Source organism: Megascapheus bottae, chromosome 15, assembly GCF_031878675.1.
Source record: "Megascapheus bottae isolate mThoBot1 chromosome 15, mThoBot2.hap1, whole genome shotgun sequence".
NCBI classification, from domain to species: domain Eukaryota; kingdom Metazoa; phylum Chordata; class Mammalia; order Rodentia; family Geomyidae; genus Megascapheus; species Megascapheus bottae.
In genome coordinates this window covers 13,105,388-13,125,116 of record NC_143523.1, presented here as the reverse complement: position 1 = coordinate 13,125,116, position 19,729 = coordinate 13,105,388, and the positions used below count along the sequence as shown (strand labels likewise).

At 36.6% G+C, this 19,729-nt stretch overlaps 1 protein-coding gene across 1 annotated transcript in view; it reads left to right on the top strand.

Moving 5' to 3' along the window:
- Positions 1-16,563, top strand: part of Nhlrc2 (NHL repeat containing 2) — a 57,688-nt gene extending 41,125 nt beyond the window's left edge. The window contains exons 6-11 of the mRNA XM_090345808.1: positions 1,988-2,087; positions 5,322-5,553; positions 6,655-6,777; positions 7,756-7,965; positions 9,088-9,307; positions 12,392-16,563. Of these exons, the coding sequence (XP_090201934.1) occupies positions 1,988-2,087; positions 5,322-5,553; positions 6,655-6,777; positions 7,756-7,965; positions 9,088-9,307; positions 12,392-12,648 (1,142 nt within the window). The 3' untranslated portion in view covers positions 12,649-16,563. The remainder of the gene's footprint in view (positions 1-1,987; positions 2,088-5,321; positions 5,554-6,654; positions 6,778-7,755; positions 7,966-9,087; positions 9,308-12,391) is intronic.
- The last annotated feature ends 3,166 nt before the right edge of the window (positions 16,564-19,729 follow it).

Sequence of the window (19,729 nt, the reverse complement as noted above, 5' to 3'; positions counted from 1 at the left end):
AATAAACTAGCCCTACTGAAATAATTTCCTTTAGTATAAATGAAAATGTCTCATTTACTTCAGCATATATTGTAAATTAAAATAAGTAATAAAAGAAGTGCAGATCAAGGGCTGGGAGTTTGGCCTAGTGGTAGAGTGCTTGCCTAGCATGCATGGAGGCCTGGGTCCAATTCCTCCATATCACATACATAGAAAAGCCGGAAGTGGTACTGTGGCTCAAATGGCAGAGTGCTAGCCTTGAGGAAAAAGCCCAAGGACTGCTCAGGCCCTGAGTTCAAGCCTGGGACTGGCAAAAAATATATACAAATCAAAACAATTTTGAGATTCCACCTCACTCCAGTTAGAATAGCCATTATCAAGAAATCTAATAACAACAGATGCTGGCCGGATGCAGCCAGAAGGGATCACTACTATACTGTTGGTGGGAGTGTAAACTTATTCAATCACTCTGGAAAGCAGTATGGCGATTCCTCAAAAGACTAAACAGAGAGCTCTCCTATGACCCAGCAATCCCACTTTTGGCATTTACCCAAATGTCCAGAAACAAGGACATACTAAACTTACTAGCACAATGATGTTCATTACAACATGATTTACCATAGCTAAGATATGGAACCAACCCAGATGCCCCTCAGTAGATGAATGGATCAAGAAAATATGGTACTTATACACAATGGAATTTTATGCTGCCATCAGAAAGAATGACATCACCCCATTTGTAAGGAAATGCAAAAACTTGGAAAAAATTATATAAAGTGAAGTAAGCCAGACCCAAAGCCAGGCTCCATGGTTTCCCTCATTTGTAATAATTAGTACACATCTAGGACTCTCCTAGCAGAGGATCATAATACCTCAAAAGCTGTACATATGGTCATATAGGATGAGAATAAACAAAATGAACTCTAGGATATGGAAACAAGAGGTTTATCTTTGTGATTGTTCTTAATGTACTATGTTTCCTTTTTTTTTAATCTCATGTGGTTACTGTATCTGACTTTGTTCCCTGATATGTTGTATATACTTTTATCTGTTTATTTGGAATAGGGAAGGGAAGGGGAAAGCAAGATGATTGGGAGGGGGTGAGGGTGGGCAATTGGTCCAGAAACATGAGAAGGATATCAGTGCGTGAGAAGTAATGCACCCACTTCCTGACAAATGTAACTGTAACTCTTCTATATATTACCCCCAAAATAAAATAAATAGTTAAGTATTTTACCAACACAACTTAAGAAATATAGCTTTGTTACATTGTAATAAGTTATAACATCCTTTTGTCTAAAGAAATAGAAAATTATTTTAATGAACAGATATTTGGTATTTTATTCTTGATTGTGTGTCAGCTAATATTTCTTTAAATTTCACAAATAATTAGTCAGTGGATTTTTAATAGCTATTCTGATTTGTGTCTGAGTCCCAGATCTAATACTGAGATAGAAATAAACTTACTATGAACTCTTACAAGATTTCATTCTTTTGTGGAAATTGGCAGAGTTTCTTTAGAGGGTGTCACCTTATTTCTTCTGTCACATGAAGCAAGAAATCAAATAGTCATAAAGAGATACAGAGATTGAGAATGATCAGATAGTCCTAAAGAGATTCAGAGATTGAGAATGCTTGCTCAGTGCTATAGCATTTACTTAGCTTATACTAGGCCCTGAGTTTTGTCTCCAGCATTAAAAACAAAGCAAAACAAAAAACTTTGGCTTTTGGGGGGCTTTTGTTAAGGACATAAAGCTAGTTTCCTTGTTTTGATTGGTAGATACTAGGTACATATTTTTAAATTATCACCCTGAGGAAATTTTTGAAAAAGAAGAAAAGAAACTGGTTATAATATTGTTGCTGGTAAAATTCAAATCTAAAGAAAACACTTCCTCTCCCTAAGAGAACAGAATCCATTTTCATTTTTTCCTATCATATGATTTATATATAAACTTATGGGTCCTGTCTGTTAATTTAAATTTCATAATTACTGCTTACTTCTACACAGGTTCAGAGGACCAAAAAGATGACGTTCTATGGATAGCCATGGCAGGCACCCATCAGATATGGGCACTCCTCCTGGCCTCTGGCAGACTGCCAAAGAAAAAGTAAGCCATGGCATCTCCACATGACCCGCCCTCCAGGAGTCCGCAGCGCTCCTTTCCAGATTCACCCTCACAACACCCACACTCCTGGTCAGGATGTGCTAGATTGTGCCTACCCAAAAAACAGCCTGAATGTTCAGTGGCTTAGAACAAGGCCTGCGCATTGCTCACTACAAACCTTCACTGGGGAGCAGTGCTCTGCCACCCACCATTGGGATCCCTGCCAGTCCAGCCATCCTGGCAGTGAGGGAAGAGGAGGTGGTGAGTCACTCACTAGCTCCTGAAGCTTTTGCTCAAAGTAATACATGTTGCTTCTACTCCTATTTTATCAGCCACAGTAAAGCTCTGTCTTCCTGAGCACCCAGAAAGAAAACTAGAAATACTAGGTGGGCCCTACATATGGTTGACATATCTGCAGTTGTTCCTTCACGTACCTGAGTAGAACAAAGCAGAGCTTGGGACTGAATCCCAGTTCTGCCACTTACTTTTGTGAGCATTAGGGAGCATCATTTTTCACATTACCTCACTGGTTTATATGAGACATAATACTCTGTGTGAAAAGCTCAGCACAGGGCTTTGCACACACACACAGTATGTGCAGAAAGTGAAAAGATAGTGTCACTACATTGTCTCCTGTCTTCTCCAAAGAGCCTTTGCTCCCTTCACTCCAGCCAATTAACCATACTATTCTCTGAGGATTCGTAGGACCTCATATGAAGTCACCTCACTGCACTATATTTTCCCTGCCTCCATTTTCCCCCATTTATTTTTGTAGCCTTTATACATAGTACAGTCAGTATCTGATACATAATTGGAGCTCTATAAAAACTTCCAGAATCAGTGAACGAATGAAAAGCATAGGCCAGATCAGTACTGGTCAGATCAACCTGGAAAGTAAGTACCGCTTACCTTAGTTATCTTTATGAACAGTAAGGTGCCTTATGTCAGGTATTCTAGATAATTAGTGTGTGTGTGTGTGTTGCTTTGGAACACATTTGTGTAAATGTTTTATACCAATTAGTTATGCACCTAAAGTCTGTGTTGGGCATTAGGGATGAAATGATAGATTTACTAAAATGAAAACCTGGTTGGTCTTCATGGTGGACTTACAGAGCAAGAATCAGATCTGCATACAATGACAAGTACTATATGTGAAGAGAGTCACTGCAGTAGTCCTTTATGTTAAAGTTTTTTTCAGTAGGATTTCAGGTGATTGAGTGGGCTTTCTGGAAGAGGCATATAAAGCTGAGAGCTGGTGAAGAAGAGCACACAGGTTTTCCAGGCAAGAGATTAACACTAGTGGACGTCAGTTTGTATGGAGTCTTGTGAGATCTTTTATGAGATTCAGACACCCACAAGCATTCTAGAACATTTGAAGCTAGGAAGTGACATAATTTTATTTATATTTTTGAAAGAATCTTGACAGCATTAAGAATGGAACAAGACCGTAGGTGGAGTTAGCACAGAGGTAGCTGGCCAGGCAAGAGCCGATAGTTGGCAACTATGCAGTTACCAATAACCGTGTGTGAGGTGCGATCATAAACAGCAAACAGAAGCAACAGAGCTTGCCAGAATAGGCTGTTCTGTGGCTGACTATTTTGGACATAGATGGTCAAGAGATGCCTGAATTTCCTAATAAGTAGAGTTGTCATTCTCGTTCATAGTAGGAAGATAGTCACTCAGATCACATTGACCTGCTTCTTAATTTTAAGTATATATTATCTTTCTTTAGTGCTGATGTTCAGGTGATAATGACCCCTTAATGTTTTACAAGTTACTGTTTTTCCTCCACTCTACTTAATGAAAGGGTCTCCTTTTTAAACATGCTAAGACTCCTTACACCAGTTACCTCTCAAGTTTCTTGTTTTATGTACTAGCTATTACTGTTGTCTCTGGCTTGCTCTTTGTTACAAGTTCCTTGAATAAATAGCTGTGTTTTACACATTCTGAATACCTTTGCTTCCATCCATGTTTCTTGCTTGAATTAGCTTTGGGAACATACCAATTCACAGTGATAGGCATTGTAGACTTCTATGTGTTGTACCATGCATGTATAGTCCCTCATTTTTTCACTCAAAGTCACCTTCCTTGACTCCAGTACTCACTACCATGTATTCTTTATTATCCCTGGCATAAATGTAACAACCAAGGTGAAACATTTCCTGCACAATCAAAGGAATTATTGCAGTAACTGTAGACCACTTTTTCGTTTGAGGTGGTTTTTTTAATCTTTTTGAGTCAGTCTGGGTAGCCCACCCAAGCTGTCCTGTAGTCCAGATTGCTCATTAACTGAATATGCTCCAGCCTCAGCCTCCCCTCCAATGATTGTAGGTGTGCCTCAATACCCCCACATTTGGAGTAGTCCTTTTAGGGTGGGGGGGAGTGAGTGAACACTTGTAATCCTCAATGTTTATTTAGCAGATCACTTTAAGAATTCCAGAACTATGAATCATATTTCACTGTTTCTTGGTGTGTAGACAGGCATTATCTCTGTTTTTTATTTAATTTTTTAATTGTTACTATAAAGGTGATATTCAGAGGGGTTAGAGTTAGGTAAGTCAGATAAAGAGTACATTTCATTTTGGATAATGTTATCCCTTTCCCTCAATCTTTCCAATTTTTCCCTCCCATCCCCACCCACAAGTTATATAGTTCATTTTCAACACTGAATAGTCCTTTAAACAGACATTCCCTTGTTTATATAAGAAATTGATTTTCATACAGTGGACTAGTCCGTTCAGCATCATTATCTCCTGTAGTTTTCTTAATATGGTAATGCCTGACCTGTCACATGAAAACTATTTTTTATTTCATTTATTAGTCTATTTACAAGAACAGACATTTTGAGTGAAAACTTAAGCCTTACTTTTTCAAGATCTAGATAATCCTTTGTTTCCTTTTAGAACCTAATACTATATACAGCTAAGTAGTTAAGGGAGGATTAGAACTACCTTATCTGTGATCTGATCTTTATTGTTTTCATTCCAATCCTGTCTGGGTTCTCTGCCCAGTTCCTGAGAGCAGCTCCAGTTGTGTATATGTTGAAGAAAAGTAGGAAGGTTCCCACATAGTGTCTAAATAAGATAGTCACTAGAAAAATGTCATGAATGCTGACTGGCAATTTAACTAGGCCATGATCACTATTTTTATGCTTTTTTTCCCCTCTTACTTTACAGTGTTATTGCCATTGGCTTGACTACTTGTGTTCATTGACACAATATGCCACTTGTCTTCCAGTGAATTGAAAAAAGGAGCCTGTCTGCGGTTCGCAGGGAGTGGAAATGAAGAGAATCGAAACAATGCCTATCCTCACAAGGCAGGTTTTGCCCAGCCTTCAGGTCTTTCTCTGGCTTCTGAAGACCCCTGGAGTTGCCTCTTTGTGGCGGACAGCGAGAGCAGTACAGTGAGAACTGTCTCACTGAAAGATGGAGCTGTGAAGCACCTCATAGGAGGAGAGAGAGATCCCATGGTAAAGAAAGTCACTTTTGTGCAGTGTGCCAGATACTGGCCAAACTAGTGCTTTCCTGAATTGTGGGAAATTAATGAAATGTAGAAGAGATAATCCTTGAGCTATCCATGAGTAAAATAGAAACCAAATCAACAGAGGTATGAATATACAGAAGCATAAAACCATCTTAAAGAAAACTAAGTCCACTTGATTGTATGTAGTTGTTAAGGGCTCAGGGAGAAAGGGTAAAATGTTCATTGTGTGAGAGAAGAAAAATACAGTAGGTGTTTAGCAGTGGTTTGGAAAGACCACCAAGCTAGCATCCAGACCAGATAAGGTACTATGGATGAGTAAAACAATAAAACCCCACAACCTAGCTCAGGCTTAAAATTCTGTCACTTCTTTTTAAACTGCACAAAGTATCCATCCCTATGCATATAAAAATCAGAACTTCCCCTTTGACTTTAATAATACTTGCAACTTCTTTTTTATTAAAAGATTTTATTAACACTGATTTTTTACATCATATTTCAAATGCCATGTTTAACAAAAAAATACTCAAGAAGGGAATATATATGCAGTCACTGGCACATAAATTTTAGAACATAATTAAAATTAAGCTGAGACTTTGTATGTCATAGATACATATCGATCTATGTAACATGTCTACAGAGTATATATTCCATCATAGATTTTTATGTCTATGTAGTTCTATCTCCAAGACCATGTCAGTAACCTTGGGTACCCAAATATTGAGTCATCGCTCTTGTACTGTTTGGATCTAATATACACATATCAAGGAGACCATGCACATTTTGTTCCTTTGATCCTAACTTATCTCGCTCAACATGATTTGCTCTAGTTTCATCTACTTCCCAGTGAATGCCATTATTTTATCTTGTCTGTTGGCTATGTAGAATTCCATTGTATATATGTATCCCATTTTTTGTATCCTTTCATCTGAACCCACAACATCTGGGTTGTTTCCATTGCTTGGCTATTGTGAATAGTGCAGAGATGAACATAGCTGACTTGCAATTCTCTTAATTTGCACTTTATATCACAATAAAGCACTGAAGAAATTTAATAACTACTATTTCTTTCTCTCTAAAAACATAAAAGAATTTATTTGCTTTTGGTGATGTTGATGGAGTAGGCATCAATGCAAAGCTTCAGCACCCACTTGGAGTAGCGTGGGACAAGAAGAGGAATTTGCTTTATGTGGCAGACTCTTATAATCACAAGGTGAGTCTTGACAGAATTTATAATGCCTTGCTTTTTGTCCATGGTACTTAAAATGCGGAAATATCTGAACACCTCCTACAAGTGCCGCTCTAAAATACAGAGAGAAATAACAGCCCTCAGCAACTGTGCAGCTTGTTCTATGCTTGGGCCCTTTCTTTGCCAAGATGTTATAATAGTATCTGAACTAGTTCCAGGAGCTGAGGCCGAGACCTGTACATTATAAACCATCAATAACACTTTAGAGATGAGCAAATTCAACTGTTTCCTGATTGCAGGGCCTGGTAGAAAATGATTTTTTTTTTTTTTTTTTTTTTTTTTTGCCAGTCCCGGGCTTGAGTTCATGGCCTGAACACTGTCCTAGGACTTTCTCAAGGCTAGAGCTCACTACTTGAGCCTCAGCACCACTTCTGGCTTTTTTTCTATGTGGTACCAAGGAATTGAACCCAGGTCTTTGTGCATGCAAGGCAAGCACTCTACCACTAGGCCAAACTCCCAGCCCAGCCCAATAATTCTCTTTTTAATCTATGTATTTGTTTCAATTCTTACTGCATTTTGTTTTCCATGGAAATTAATGTATAAGCTACCATAAATTTAGTAAGATTGAAATATAACTGCATATCATGAGGTTTTAACAAAAGTACAAATCCTCTGGAAATCTAGGTGTTCAAAAAAAGGTCAGTGTGAATGTGTAATTTATTGTGATCAGAAAAACAGTAAAATCATTTTTTTATTGCAGAAATAATTTTATCCAAGAAGGCTCTAAGAAAACATGCAATAACTAGAGATTTTGCATAGTTTTGCTCTCATGAAATATTTTCTTTTAGGCTCCATAATTTGAATATTTGGCTTTTCAAGAAAACCCTATTGGTTTTTTGAGGTTTCTTGGGAATGATAATGGCAGCCAAGAATTCTGTCTAGTTTTCATTGTACAAACATGAGATTGATCATCCATTATAAAATTTTTTTATTCTTCTTTAGATTAAAGTTGTGGACCCCAAAACCAAAACCTGTACAACATTAGCAGGGACTGGAGACATGAGTACTGTCATCAGTTCTAGTTTTACCGAGTCAACTTTCAATGAACCAGGGGGCTTATGTATTGGAGAGAATGGCCGGCTGTTATATGTAGCAGACACCAATAACCATCAAATTAAAGTAATGGATTTAGAAACAAAGACGATTTCCATGGTAAGTTATCTTTGAACATAAGTTAAAGGGTGTGGTTTTAAGAATGATTCTGAAGTCCTCAAGTAATTGCAAGTAATTCCATAGTGAAATTGTCATACATAGAATAGTTAACGAGTTTCTCTATTGGGTTCTTTGATTATGGGACCAGGATCTCCCATTACTCTTAAAATAAGAATTCCATCTGTGCTGAGAAACACAGTGAAAATTAAAGAGAATTCCGTGAACTTTAAAAAAAGAGGGCTCAGATCTTCTTTTGAACTTATAGATACACTGACACATACTACATATGTGTACCCTTGAGTTGGGTTGTTTTATTTAGTGACACTCAGCAGATTGTGTAATCTCTGCTTCCATTACCAAATAATCTTCAGAGGAACCTTTAGTGATGAGAATGTTCAAAACTATGCCATACTCATAAAGCATGATGTTTACTGTACATCCTTTTCTAAGGGATTACCATTATCATTTCCAAACTTCCTGAAAAAAATATATATATATTTCTTTGCCAAAAGAGAAAAGAGCTGAGTATAGATTTCAAAGAAATTATTAATAAGGATATAGGCTTGATCTTCAAATCCCTTTAGGGATGCTTTACTCCAGATTCATTTGCAGACTCTGGTAGATTATCGAGGAGAATTATTTCTTATAAGCGACCTCCTGATGTATCATGATTACCTGCGGGAAAAAAAGAAATGTTTTTTTTCTAAAATTCTAGTTGTTTGTAAAGTATGTTTTACAATTTAAAAAATCACAGGTTATGATCCCAAGTGTCATTTCTCTTTATGTAGACGTTGGTATAACATGAACATCTTCTTATACTTGATAATTATGAGAATACATATTTTTTTCTGTCCATTGACTTTAAATCCATAACATTTTGCTTTGATTTCCTAACATCTATACATATTGGAAAATTAGCTTTGTCTCCCTCATAGGTGGTAGTGATCTTTTTAATGAGGTGAACTTTTTTCTGTACCCATAAAATAATTCAGAAGGTATTTAGGTAACTACATTCTAGTCCAAATTGGAATGGCAGCTGGTGTTATTGATAGATAAAGTCTAAAAACAGGCTCTTTTCCTCTCAATTTCGGTAAAGTACAACACATTTTTCTGATTTCTCAGCTTCCCATCTTCAGATCTGACAATGCTGTGGTAGATGGCCCGTTCCTAATAGAAAAGCCGAAGACAGTTCCCAAACTGCCAAAGTCTGCCCCGATCATCTGGCTTTCCCCTGTAGCTGCACATCCTGGCCAGACTCTTGAGTTCAGGCTCAGCCTGGATCTCCCATCAGGAACAAAGCTGACTGAAGGAGTTCCCAGTTGCTGGTTTCTAACAGCTGAAGGTATGAGGATCTAGTTGCAGAAACAAATACTTAGTAAATTCTTGATGTCCATTTTGATTTTCTCTCTCATTTGTTATGTGCTATTTTTACTTAGTAATTGGGCAGAATTTGAAATAAATTATATGGGAAAAAGTGAATCTGGGTCTAACCCTACTTTTCTCTTCGTCTTTTAGATTCTTTCTTCCACTTCATTAAAGAATAATATAACTCACTGAAAATTACACTTCAGTTGTTAGCAGCGTAGTTTGTTGGAATATGGACTTGCCCAGATCTCCTCCCTTATTCTAACCTAGCTTTTGTCCCCCAAAAAACCTCTTCAATAACTGCCTTCTAACACCTTTTCTTCAGTCCTTCCTTTCATACGTGTGAGTCAGTGTGAACTAATTCCTTATTTCACTAGCTGATTATTGTGTTTTTAGGTATCTGAAACAGCGGGTAGCAGTTCTAAAGACGGAGTTGCAGTGGTATAGGAATTTGTCATGTATGACTTCTTGTCTCCAATATTCTTCCTCTCTCCTAGTCTCCCATGCCCTTTCACATGTTCTCACTGAGTCTTCCCTTCATCCCAAATTCCTTCTCCCTCGTGTTCTCTCACACAATTTTTTATACATTACCCAGATCTTCATCCCCATGCCTTCTTACCTTCCAACATTCTCGGGGTAAACTGCTGAGTGAAGTTTGGGAGGCTGGGAAGACTGAGCCTGTGTGGAGATTGTCCCCTCAGATCCCCACAGACAGAGATAGCTCATCCAAACTTGGCTATCTGGAGGTTGTTTTATAGACAAACCCTGGCTACTCCACAGCCCACTGTGAGCTCAGCAAGTCCTGGATGCCAGTTTAGCAGTTATGTCTTTGTAAGTCCATAGGCAGTGCATAGGTTAAAGACAAGTGCATTGATTTTTTTAATTGGATATTGATAGACTATGTTTAAGACTTGCTTCATTAAATGCATGAGCTAATATGGAGTCCTGGGGTTATGAAATACAAATAGTGTTAAAGTGCTCAAGAGCTCACCTATTCTATGACATTCCCAGACAGTGGCTCTCTTTTATATTACACAGGGGATAAATAAGCTTTGAGAGAACTATCTTAATAATTTAACAGTTTGGAAAAGCATTTTGTAGAATCCATATCTGTGCCTATAATTAAAGAATATTTTCTGGCTTTTGGCTGCTCATTTAAGAGATAGACACTTAAAGTGATTTAGACTATGTGAATGTTTTAAACCAAAAATATAAAATATATTTTATTTTATTTTGCCAGCCCTGGGCTTGAGCTCAGGGCCCGAGCACTGTCCTTGGGCTTTCTCAAGGGTAGAGCTCTGCCACTTGAGCCACAGCACCACTTTCAGCTTTTTCTATGTATGTGGTACCGAGGAATTGAAACTGGGTCTTCATGCATACTAGACAGGCACTCTACCAATAGGCCAAACTCACATCCCTGAAATATAATTTTTAAAAAGCAGCATAGGAAAACCACGGGCATATTGTAGCTTCAAGAATCTTAAATATGCTATATGTGAAAAATATCTAGAGAAGTATTTTCTGGGTTTTATTTCTAGATTTGAATATTTGAAATAGCATAGTTTATTTTCCTCACTTACAATTTAAGTTTGCTACTAGTCTTTATTGTAAAATCAAAGACTAAGTAAAACATACTTTTCATTCAAAAATAAGCAAAACAATCCTAAGAATTTGGTAAGAATTGTTCAGTAACCCCTTTATGAAAATTCTGTACTTAACTCTTAAATTGTTTTCACCTTAGATTGTTTCTCCTCACTCTCACTTGTCATCTTTTTCTCGGTGTTATCCTTCAGTCAGGAGAGTACTAGCAGCAGTAACCTGCATCACATCCAGAGAGGGCTGGACAGCTTACATTTTTTAGTGATTTACTGGATATTTGTTATGCCATACAGCTACTCCTTCTACTTAAGTCTAGGGAGAGTTTTAGATGTTAAAATGAGATGAACAAACTTTCTTAGTTTTCATATTGCCTGAAATTGCACATGCAGAGTTATCTGTGTTTAAACAAATCAATAGGGTTTTTTTCATTTTTACTCTTGTATATTTCATAATTCACCATTATCTAAAATAGCAAGTCAGTGCAGCTGAGCACAACAGCGTAAGCACAATCCTAATGTTCTGGAGGCATAATTCAGAGTGAAGCCTACTTGAGCTGACTAGAAATATCTTCTCTGGAAAAGATAGATAGATAGAAAGAAGGAAAGAAAGAGAGATAGGGAGAGAAAGAAAGAAAGAAGGAAGGAAGGAAGGAAAGAAAGAAAAGAAAGAAAGAAAGAAAGAAAGAAAGAAAGAAAGAAAGAAAGAAAGAAGGAAAGAAAGAAAGGGAGGGAGGAAGGAGAGAAGGAAAGAAAGAGAGAAAGAAAGGAAAGGAAAGGGGAAAGGAAACAAGCTGGGTACTGATAGCTCAGACCTATGATCCTAGTTTCGAGGATCATGGTTCCAAGGCATCTGGACATAAAGTCCAGGACACTCTTCCCTCCAGTTACCAGAAAGCTTACAGTTGGCGATGTAGCTCAAGTGATAGAGCACCAGCCTTGAGCCAAGAATCCAAAAGAGAGTGCAAGGCTCTTGAGTTCAAGCCCCACTACTGGCACACAGACACACAGGCACATACCCACATAAAAAAGGCACTATAGAGTTGTACATATCTTTGTATTCCCTAGATGAATGTTATTTTGTAGTTTGTATATCATATGCCTGAAAATTTTTATCTGTTTGGCAGAAATTTTGTGATCTAATATGTTCTAGGTTTATTTGTACAACATAATGGAGTTTATGTTTAACTTTGGATATTATGGATTTTGAGCTTTATTTGCAATATTCAGCTTTATTTTAGTAGAAATAAGTTTATGATTTATTTATGGTATTTATAAGAATTAGATCATTAGTCTGGAGTGATCTTTATGTCTTAGTCCCATGTCTATCCTACATAACTCAGTGTCTATGTTCTTAGAAGCTTTTTGTCAAAATTGGTTGCTTGAATGGATCTTGCCTTCCTAAGATTTTTCTAGTTTCCCGACTGATTTCTTACAGTCTTGGTAATTTATTTTCTGTTTTCTAGGCAACGAGTGGCTTCTTCAAGGACAGATACCATCCGGAGACATAGAGAACATTTCTAATCAACCCACAATTCTGCTGCCAATTCCTGGTGATTGCTTGTCGCTTGAAGCTGTGATATCTATCAGCGTGTTTCTTTATTACTGCAGTGGAGACAGCAGTGCGTGCATGATGAAAGGGATTTTGTTTAGTCAGCCTTTACAAATAACTGATACACAACCAGGTTGTACAGCTCCAGTGGAGCTCAGGTATGTATTTTAGTAAGTCACCTAGCAGCCCCTCACCACTGTCCCCTCTACAGCCCTTACCATCCCCTGTCACTTTAGAACTAAACTTTATTTCTGCATCTGGATTCCACAATATCATTGCTTGGTTTCAGCAACTAATACTAAAATAAAGCTATGTTCCTTATTTACTTATTTATTATAAACCAATTTCTTCTTTCTAGCTCTGTACTAGCCTAAGCTGCTGTTATTCAAACCATGATACTGTAATCTTTGCCACTGTTTGGTACAAGACTAGAGGCCACACTATAGTAAGAGAATATTATCAGAAGACAATTTACAGAAAACACTGATAATAACACCAGGAATTATTATACTTGATATAATATATGCTATAACTAACTTTTCTACCTTTATTAGTAGCAGTCAGCATACTTGCATATATAAATTTTACAATAACGTAGGCTATGTCTGCATTTGTGTAAGGATACCTGCTATGCAATGCATAAGGTCTATTTTAAGCCAAGGGTGAGGAGGGGAAAGATGCACTCATTATAGTAGAAACTTAAAGAGTATGTAGGTGGCTACATGTGTTTTTTATCCTCTCCTGTGATTTTTCTCACGTGAGGTATTTTTTAAAAGAGAGTTGATCTATTTTTATTATAAATTATTTGCTTAGTTATCACTTTAACATATAATAATTAGTATATATTAATAATTATTAATGCCTTATAACTTTATAAAGAAAAAGTTGAACATATACTCTCCAAGGACATATAAACCCACTTCTTTAACTAGATTTTCTTGTTCATTCTTACCAGGTAATGAATGAACCCTAGAAATGTTATCAGTTTCAATAAGAAGGGAGTTGGGCTACATAACTGTCTGCAGTAAAGAGCTGAATGTGATATAAATGTGTATTTATGTTGTTTGGGAAATTTATATTTCACTTCTGTGAATTAAATGCAGACTTGTTGGCTTTTGTTTTCTGTGGCTTCCATGTTCAAAATTTAAATTAAGTCATTTATTGTGCTGCTTCCAAAAATCACATTTGAACTTTTACATTGCAGTTTTCACTGAAGCATTTTCATGCAATTAACAAGCATAATATGTACATAATATGCTCTTTTAAAACTTAAGGTTGAAACAGTGATCTGACATTTTTGGGTTTTTTTTGTTTTGTTTAACTGCAGATGAAACAGACACTGAAGATATTGGAAGGGTATTATTAGCAGCAGCAGCAGCATAATTTATCATCTTTGTAGCTATTTAAAAGCCTATTTTTGTTTTCCTAAAACTGATCCAACATGTTTGTGATTTGATCAGTTTTACAAGATTTAAAAACATCAGGTGAACCATGTTTGTTTATTCAATAAATATTTGTAGATAATATGGCATAATAGGCTTCCCCTCTTGCAAAAACAGTGCTGAGCTTGAAGTGTAATGTTTTAAGCACTGTTGTCTGCCCATTTATTATACAATTTTGAAACAATACAATTTTGCTTATTGGATTAAATATCTGAAATTGCCTAAGTTAACTAAATTTTTACTTTAAGGTTAGCTGAGTCTCTGAAGAGAAAAAAGTTGTTAGTGACTTTGATTTAATAGCTTGCTAAAGATATTTTTTAATATGTAAATGTAAAACGAAGAGGAATCTTTTAAAAATTACACATAATGACCTCACAAGTCTTCTCCTTCCACAAACCAAAAACCAATATCATGTAATCAAAGCATGCATAATATCAATGTTCTTTCTGATGGAGAATTGGCCTTAGTTACTCTTCAATCTCCTGTGACTTTTGTACTCACCTTCCAGATGGACAGGATAGAATATTTTGGCTCAAGCATTTCCTGTTTAAGAACATACAGTTTCTTTCTCTAAAAGTATATGTAGTATGTAGTTTTCACTTACCAATGTAGAAATAACTGATAATTTATATTCACTATAATACAAAAACAGTATATTATTGTATATTTTCATATGCACTAAAGATGTACGTATTACAATTTATTAATTTTTTCTTAGGTAGAGATTTATGTTACTCTTAAGGAAATACTTGTCTTGATTTTTTGAGTTTAGTTTTATTTGATGTTCTTACCCACTGCCAGTGGGCATTGTTTTTTTTTTTTTTTTTGCCAGTCCTGGGCTTGAGCTCAGGGCCTGAGCACTGTCCTTGGACTTTCTCAAGGCTAGAGCTCTACCACTTGAGCCTCAGCACCACTTCTGGCTTTTTTCTATGTATGTGGTACCGAGGAATCGAACCCAGGTCTTCATGCATGCTAGGCAAGCACTTTAACCACTAGGCCAAACTCCCGGCCGGGCATTGTTTTTTACATTAAGAAATATTGTGTATAATAGATTACTGTGGTTTTGGTAGCAATATAAATAGGTTCCTAGCATTTATAACTAACATAAACTTCTTATGTAAGAGAAGCACTAGAAAGTTTATTTTAGAATTTCTTGGTCCGTGTCTGCCTTCTGTTTTCTACAAGGACATTTTATTTACTTTTACTTTTCTTATTGCATAAATTATGTTCATTGACAGTTTAAAAGGAGTACAATTTCAGTGTAAGTCACCTTAATTAAAGTTGTGTGAGGTGGCATTGTGCATATTCTAACATACCTGAAATCTTTGCCCTAAGCTGCTCTGTTGTTTTTGTCCCTAGTTTTTCCTGTCTGTGAGAGGATATCACAATGAGATAGTTTTTAATTTTTACTCTGGATTGATATGACCATTATAAAAGTTTTACTTATCTAGTGTATTCTATTTTAAGCAAATATTTAACTATTTACAAAGGAAAACTTTGCAGCTTAATAACCTGTAAATGTGACTTGGGAACAATTCAATGAGCAGGAAAAAGTTTTTTCTTAACTGTTATAGTATTTGTAGGCCTTCCAAAAGATATAAATCCTAATTAACATAGAAAATACCAGTTTAAGCTGGGCACAGCGGCTCATGTCTGTAATCCTAGCTACTCAGGAGGCTGAGATCTGAGCATCCTGGTTCAAAGCCATCCCAGGCACTAGAGACCATGAGACTCTTATCTCCAGTTAACCACTAGAAAACTGGAAGTGGCGCTGTGGCTCCTGGGGCGTTGGCAGTAGCCTTGAGCTGAAGAGCTCAGGGACAGCACCCAGGCCCAGAGTTCAAGCCCAACGAATGACAAACAAACAAAAAGAAAGAAAGAAAATAACAGTTTACTAATGTAAATGGTGTATACCCAGATAATAAGAATGCACTCCTGGACATTTCTTTTATGGCCAGTCTCCTTTTCAGCTAATACTACTGAGATAAGTTATGCCTTGATTGTTTTACTAAAGTTGAAAAATTTGGGAAGATAGTGAAAATGCATAGCTATGATATAATAATTGCCCTTTTTACTGACAAAGTTTAAGTTTGTATCTGTTTAGCCATTTTCCTTGACATGTGTAAGAATGATGGATCCTAGGGGCTGGAGTACAGCTCTGCTGCAGAATGCATGCTTGGCGCATGCAGCGCACACTGTCAGTCTCCAGATACACACACCACTCTGATATTCTTCAAAGGTCACCAAAGGCTAAACATCATAGAGGACATCTACATAGAAATATTTGCAGGGCGATTATGTCAGTAATGCTTCTCCAGAATGATAAATTATTGCATTTATTTTTATTTCATTTCACTTTTCTGTATTTTTTCAGTGATCAGTATTTTATTTCCAAAATCAGAAAACTACATTTGTTTTTAAGATGCAAAATTAACTGAATTATAAGTAGTAATGTAATTGCTTTTCTATCTTAAGGTATTTTGAAATCTAAATCAGCCAGTTCTTTTTATTCAGGTATGAGCCCTGGTGAAGATGGAATAGAATCATTACATGGCTTCTTACTTTTGTCACAAATGCAGTCCCTAAAGAAAAATATTTCTATTTGACATCTTATTATCTAAGTATTTAAGGTGTTAACTTCCATAAAGAAGAGAAAATCACTTTTATAGCAAAGTGTATTACTCCTTCATAAACTACTGGAGGTTTTAAAACCTCCAGTTTTATTGAAGTTTTTAAAAAGTACCTCTAGAAGTATGAGCATTGAATGTGCGTCCAGGAGGTTTTCCATACACCCAGGACCAGGCCCCTCCCTCAACACGTGTCCAACAGCTTGCACTAGACCGTTTCAGGAAGGTGGGACTACCTGGTTTATCAGTGTTGGCTCCACGGGCTTCACATCTGCATAACAGTAGATATGTCCATTTTGTGCAGATAAGAAAGTGAGTTTGAGATGTTGGTGATGTATCTGAAGATCAGAAAGCTCCCAGGGTAATATCTGATACCTAGCAGGGCCTGTGGCCAGCAGGGTCAGTCACATGTGCTCAGGGTAGTCACATGATTCAGATGAACAGTAGATGGCAGATCTTTTATTCAGACATTGCTCTTCAAACTCCTGGCTCACCTACAGTATAGAATGAAAAGAAGCTACTTCTATGAACACTTCAGTTTTCAAGTAAAGGAGTAAGCATAACACTACATTATCAAGTTCTTACTGCTTGCCAGTATTCTTGTAAGCAATTACATCAGCATAATCAAGGTCATCTTTAGGAAGACTTTCTGGATGAGTCTGCTTAACCACCTGCTGTATTGCCCTTCAAACAGAAATCTTCCGTCACTTAGTATAACATCTTAGCAGTTCAAAGAACTCCCAAAACTTTAGTAATGATGATTTCTGAAACTTAAAATCCATTTAATTATATGGCATTCCATTATGTCCTCTTATCATCCAGGCATTGGAATGATCTGTATAATTGTATCCCAAAGGATTTTATGTGCCCATACTCCTCTCCCTTAATTTCTGCCTTCCATGGTTTTCCTTGGCAGATGGATGTATTAGAGAAATGCCAGTGTTAATTCTGAAAGTACTATCTCATTTGGCCTTCAGATGGTAATTAAGACCTCATCATAAAGACTACCAGAATCCTTAGCCCAGAACTGCTTCAGACTCTGAGAAGCATATTCATATTTTAGAAAATTTGTTTTACTAGCAAAATGAACTCTAGAAAGCGTAGGTCTTGCTTCATAAATAATACTGATATTCAGTCTACCCTGCTGTGACTCAAATGCTGTTCTATTGCAGTTAAGTCTTACCAGAGGATCACTCTGTCATTCTAGCATTAATATTATCAAAAGGAGTGGAGCACTGAGCTGCGTAGCAGTGACTGTGGTTTGTGATCATCCCAGTGCAGTTATTGAATACTTTGCTCCTGAAGTAATATTATGGTTCTGTAAGGAATTTATTAATTTTGTTATAAAATCCATAAGATAATAAATATACACAAACTTAGGAAAATTAGTACTAGCAAACTTCAAAAGCACTAGCTAGCCACCATTTTGTTCTGAACAATTGAACAGTTTGCTTTTTTTCCTGATTTCCTTGCAATGGGAAAGTATACAGAGCAATATTGGAGTTAGAGGCCCTGGCCTCCACTCCATGGCCAACAAACCTTGTCTTGTTCATGGCTTCATCTGCAGCTTGGATAGTAGCCTCGTGCTAGCAGGCAGCTGGTCTCACCCGGAGTGCCTGGTGCAGAGGAGCTGAGGCAGCCCTTCGGACTTCCAGTGGACTAGTTTGGTTTGATCATTTTCAAAGGTTAGAGTTGAAAAGCTAAAACCCTACACACTTGTTATGGAATGTTTGCCTAGTTATGGTTTACTCATTGTTTTGTGTGTCCTCTTCTTTCCTGGCATTTGGCTTTCAAGTATACCTAAGAACATTTTGTTCAGTCAAAAGCCTCAACTGAAAGGAAACTATTGCAAGCATTTCCAAATGTACTTCCCCTGTGCCACCAGTCTAGTATTTAAAAAAAAGTACCCCATAAATATAAACTAGCACTAAATAGCCTTATACCAAAAAGTGTTCTTTCAATCGTTGGGGCTTGGTCTGAATTCTCTCCCCTTTACAGTAGCTCATGGGCCTGGTTAAGGAACAGAGTTAGTAAAATTGCCATGGATTTCTCTAAAATTAAATATAGTGAACAATTTACTCTTATTTAACATGATTAGTTAAATGTTTCCATTGGAAATCAAATGAAAGAAGAGCTCACGGCTAAAAAGTGAAAGACACTGTACTCTTAAGATTTATATACCTGATTTAAATGGAACTTTTGTTATCCTTTCTTTTCCTAACTGCTATGCTCATGAGAAAATATTTGAGATAAATAGGACAAAACATTCAGTCAGGAAATTATACTTAATGAAGGGTAAAAATAGATAAGTTCCTAACTCTGCCATGGAACTATCTTCTATTTTTAAATTTTATAGACATTATTCTTAGTCTCAGCAGAATCATTAGCCAGATGATGCTTATAGTGAGTTGAATGTATTGTTTATGCACACCCGTGATACTCATCACTGAAATGTAGCTACACAGAATACACTGCCATCTCCTCTCCACGCCTCAGGTTCCCTCTGGATATCGTACTTTGTGTAGCATTTTGATAAGGATCAAGCTTATACAGATAATCACAACAGAGGGAAATGATATCCTTATGGTCAGACATTTTCCTAGAATTCCTGTAGTCCTCAGTTTTCAAAGGACGAAAACAACTTCAAATTAACGTCTCCAATTTAATAGGATAATTTAAACAAAAAGTTTTAATTCGCCATTATAGTACATTGATAGCCAGTTTAGGAATCTTATCATTGCTATCATCACATTACATTGGCTGTGGACAATTCAAAATTTGCTGTGTAATTGACACGTATGTATATTTCAAATGACAGCATTTCTTAGGTAAATTATATAGAGACTTAGTCTGTTTCCCATCTTTTGTGTGGAAAAAGTTTGATTTTATTTCTGAGACTAAAGTGGTATTCTCTGCTGACTTCATACCTATCATTCCAAAGGTTTATTTATATTTATTTTTTTTTCTTCAGTAATTAGAAGTACAACAAAAATCCTTTTTACAAGTTCACATATTGCTATTTCTAGACATGGTGTAATGCTAAAGGAACTTACTTGTGCATTTTAAGTGTTTAATGTAGATGGATTAATATATTTTTATACAACACTGTATTTCTGCATTTACTTCAACTGTTCTTCAACATTTCTTTTTCAAGTGCATATTTTACAGTGGCTTTTACCAGCT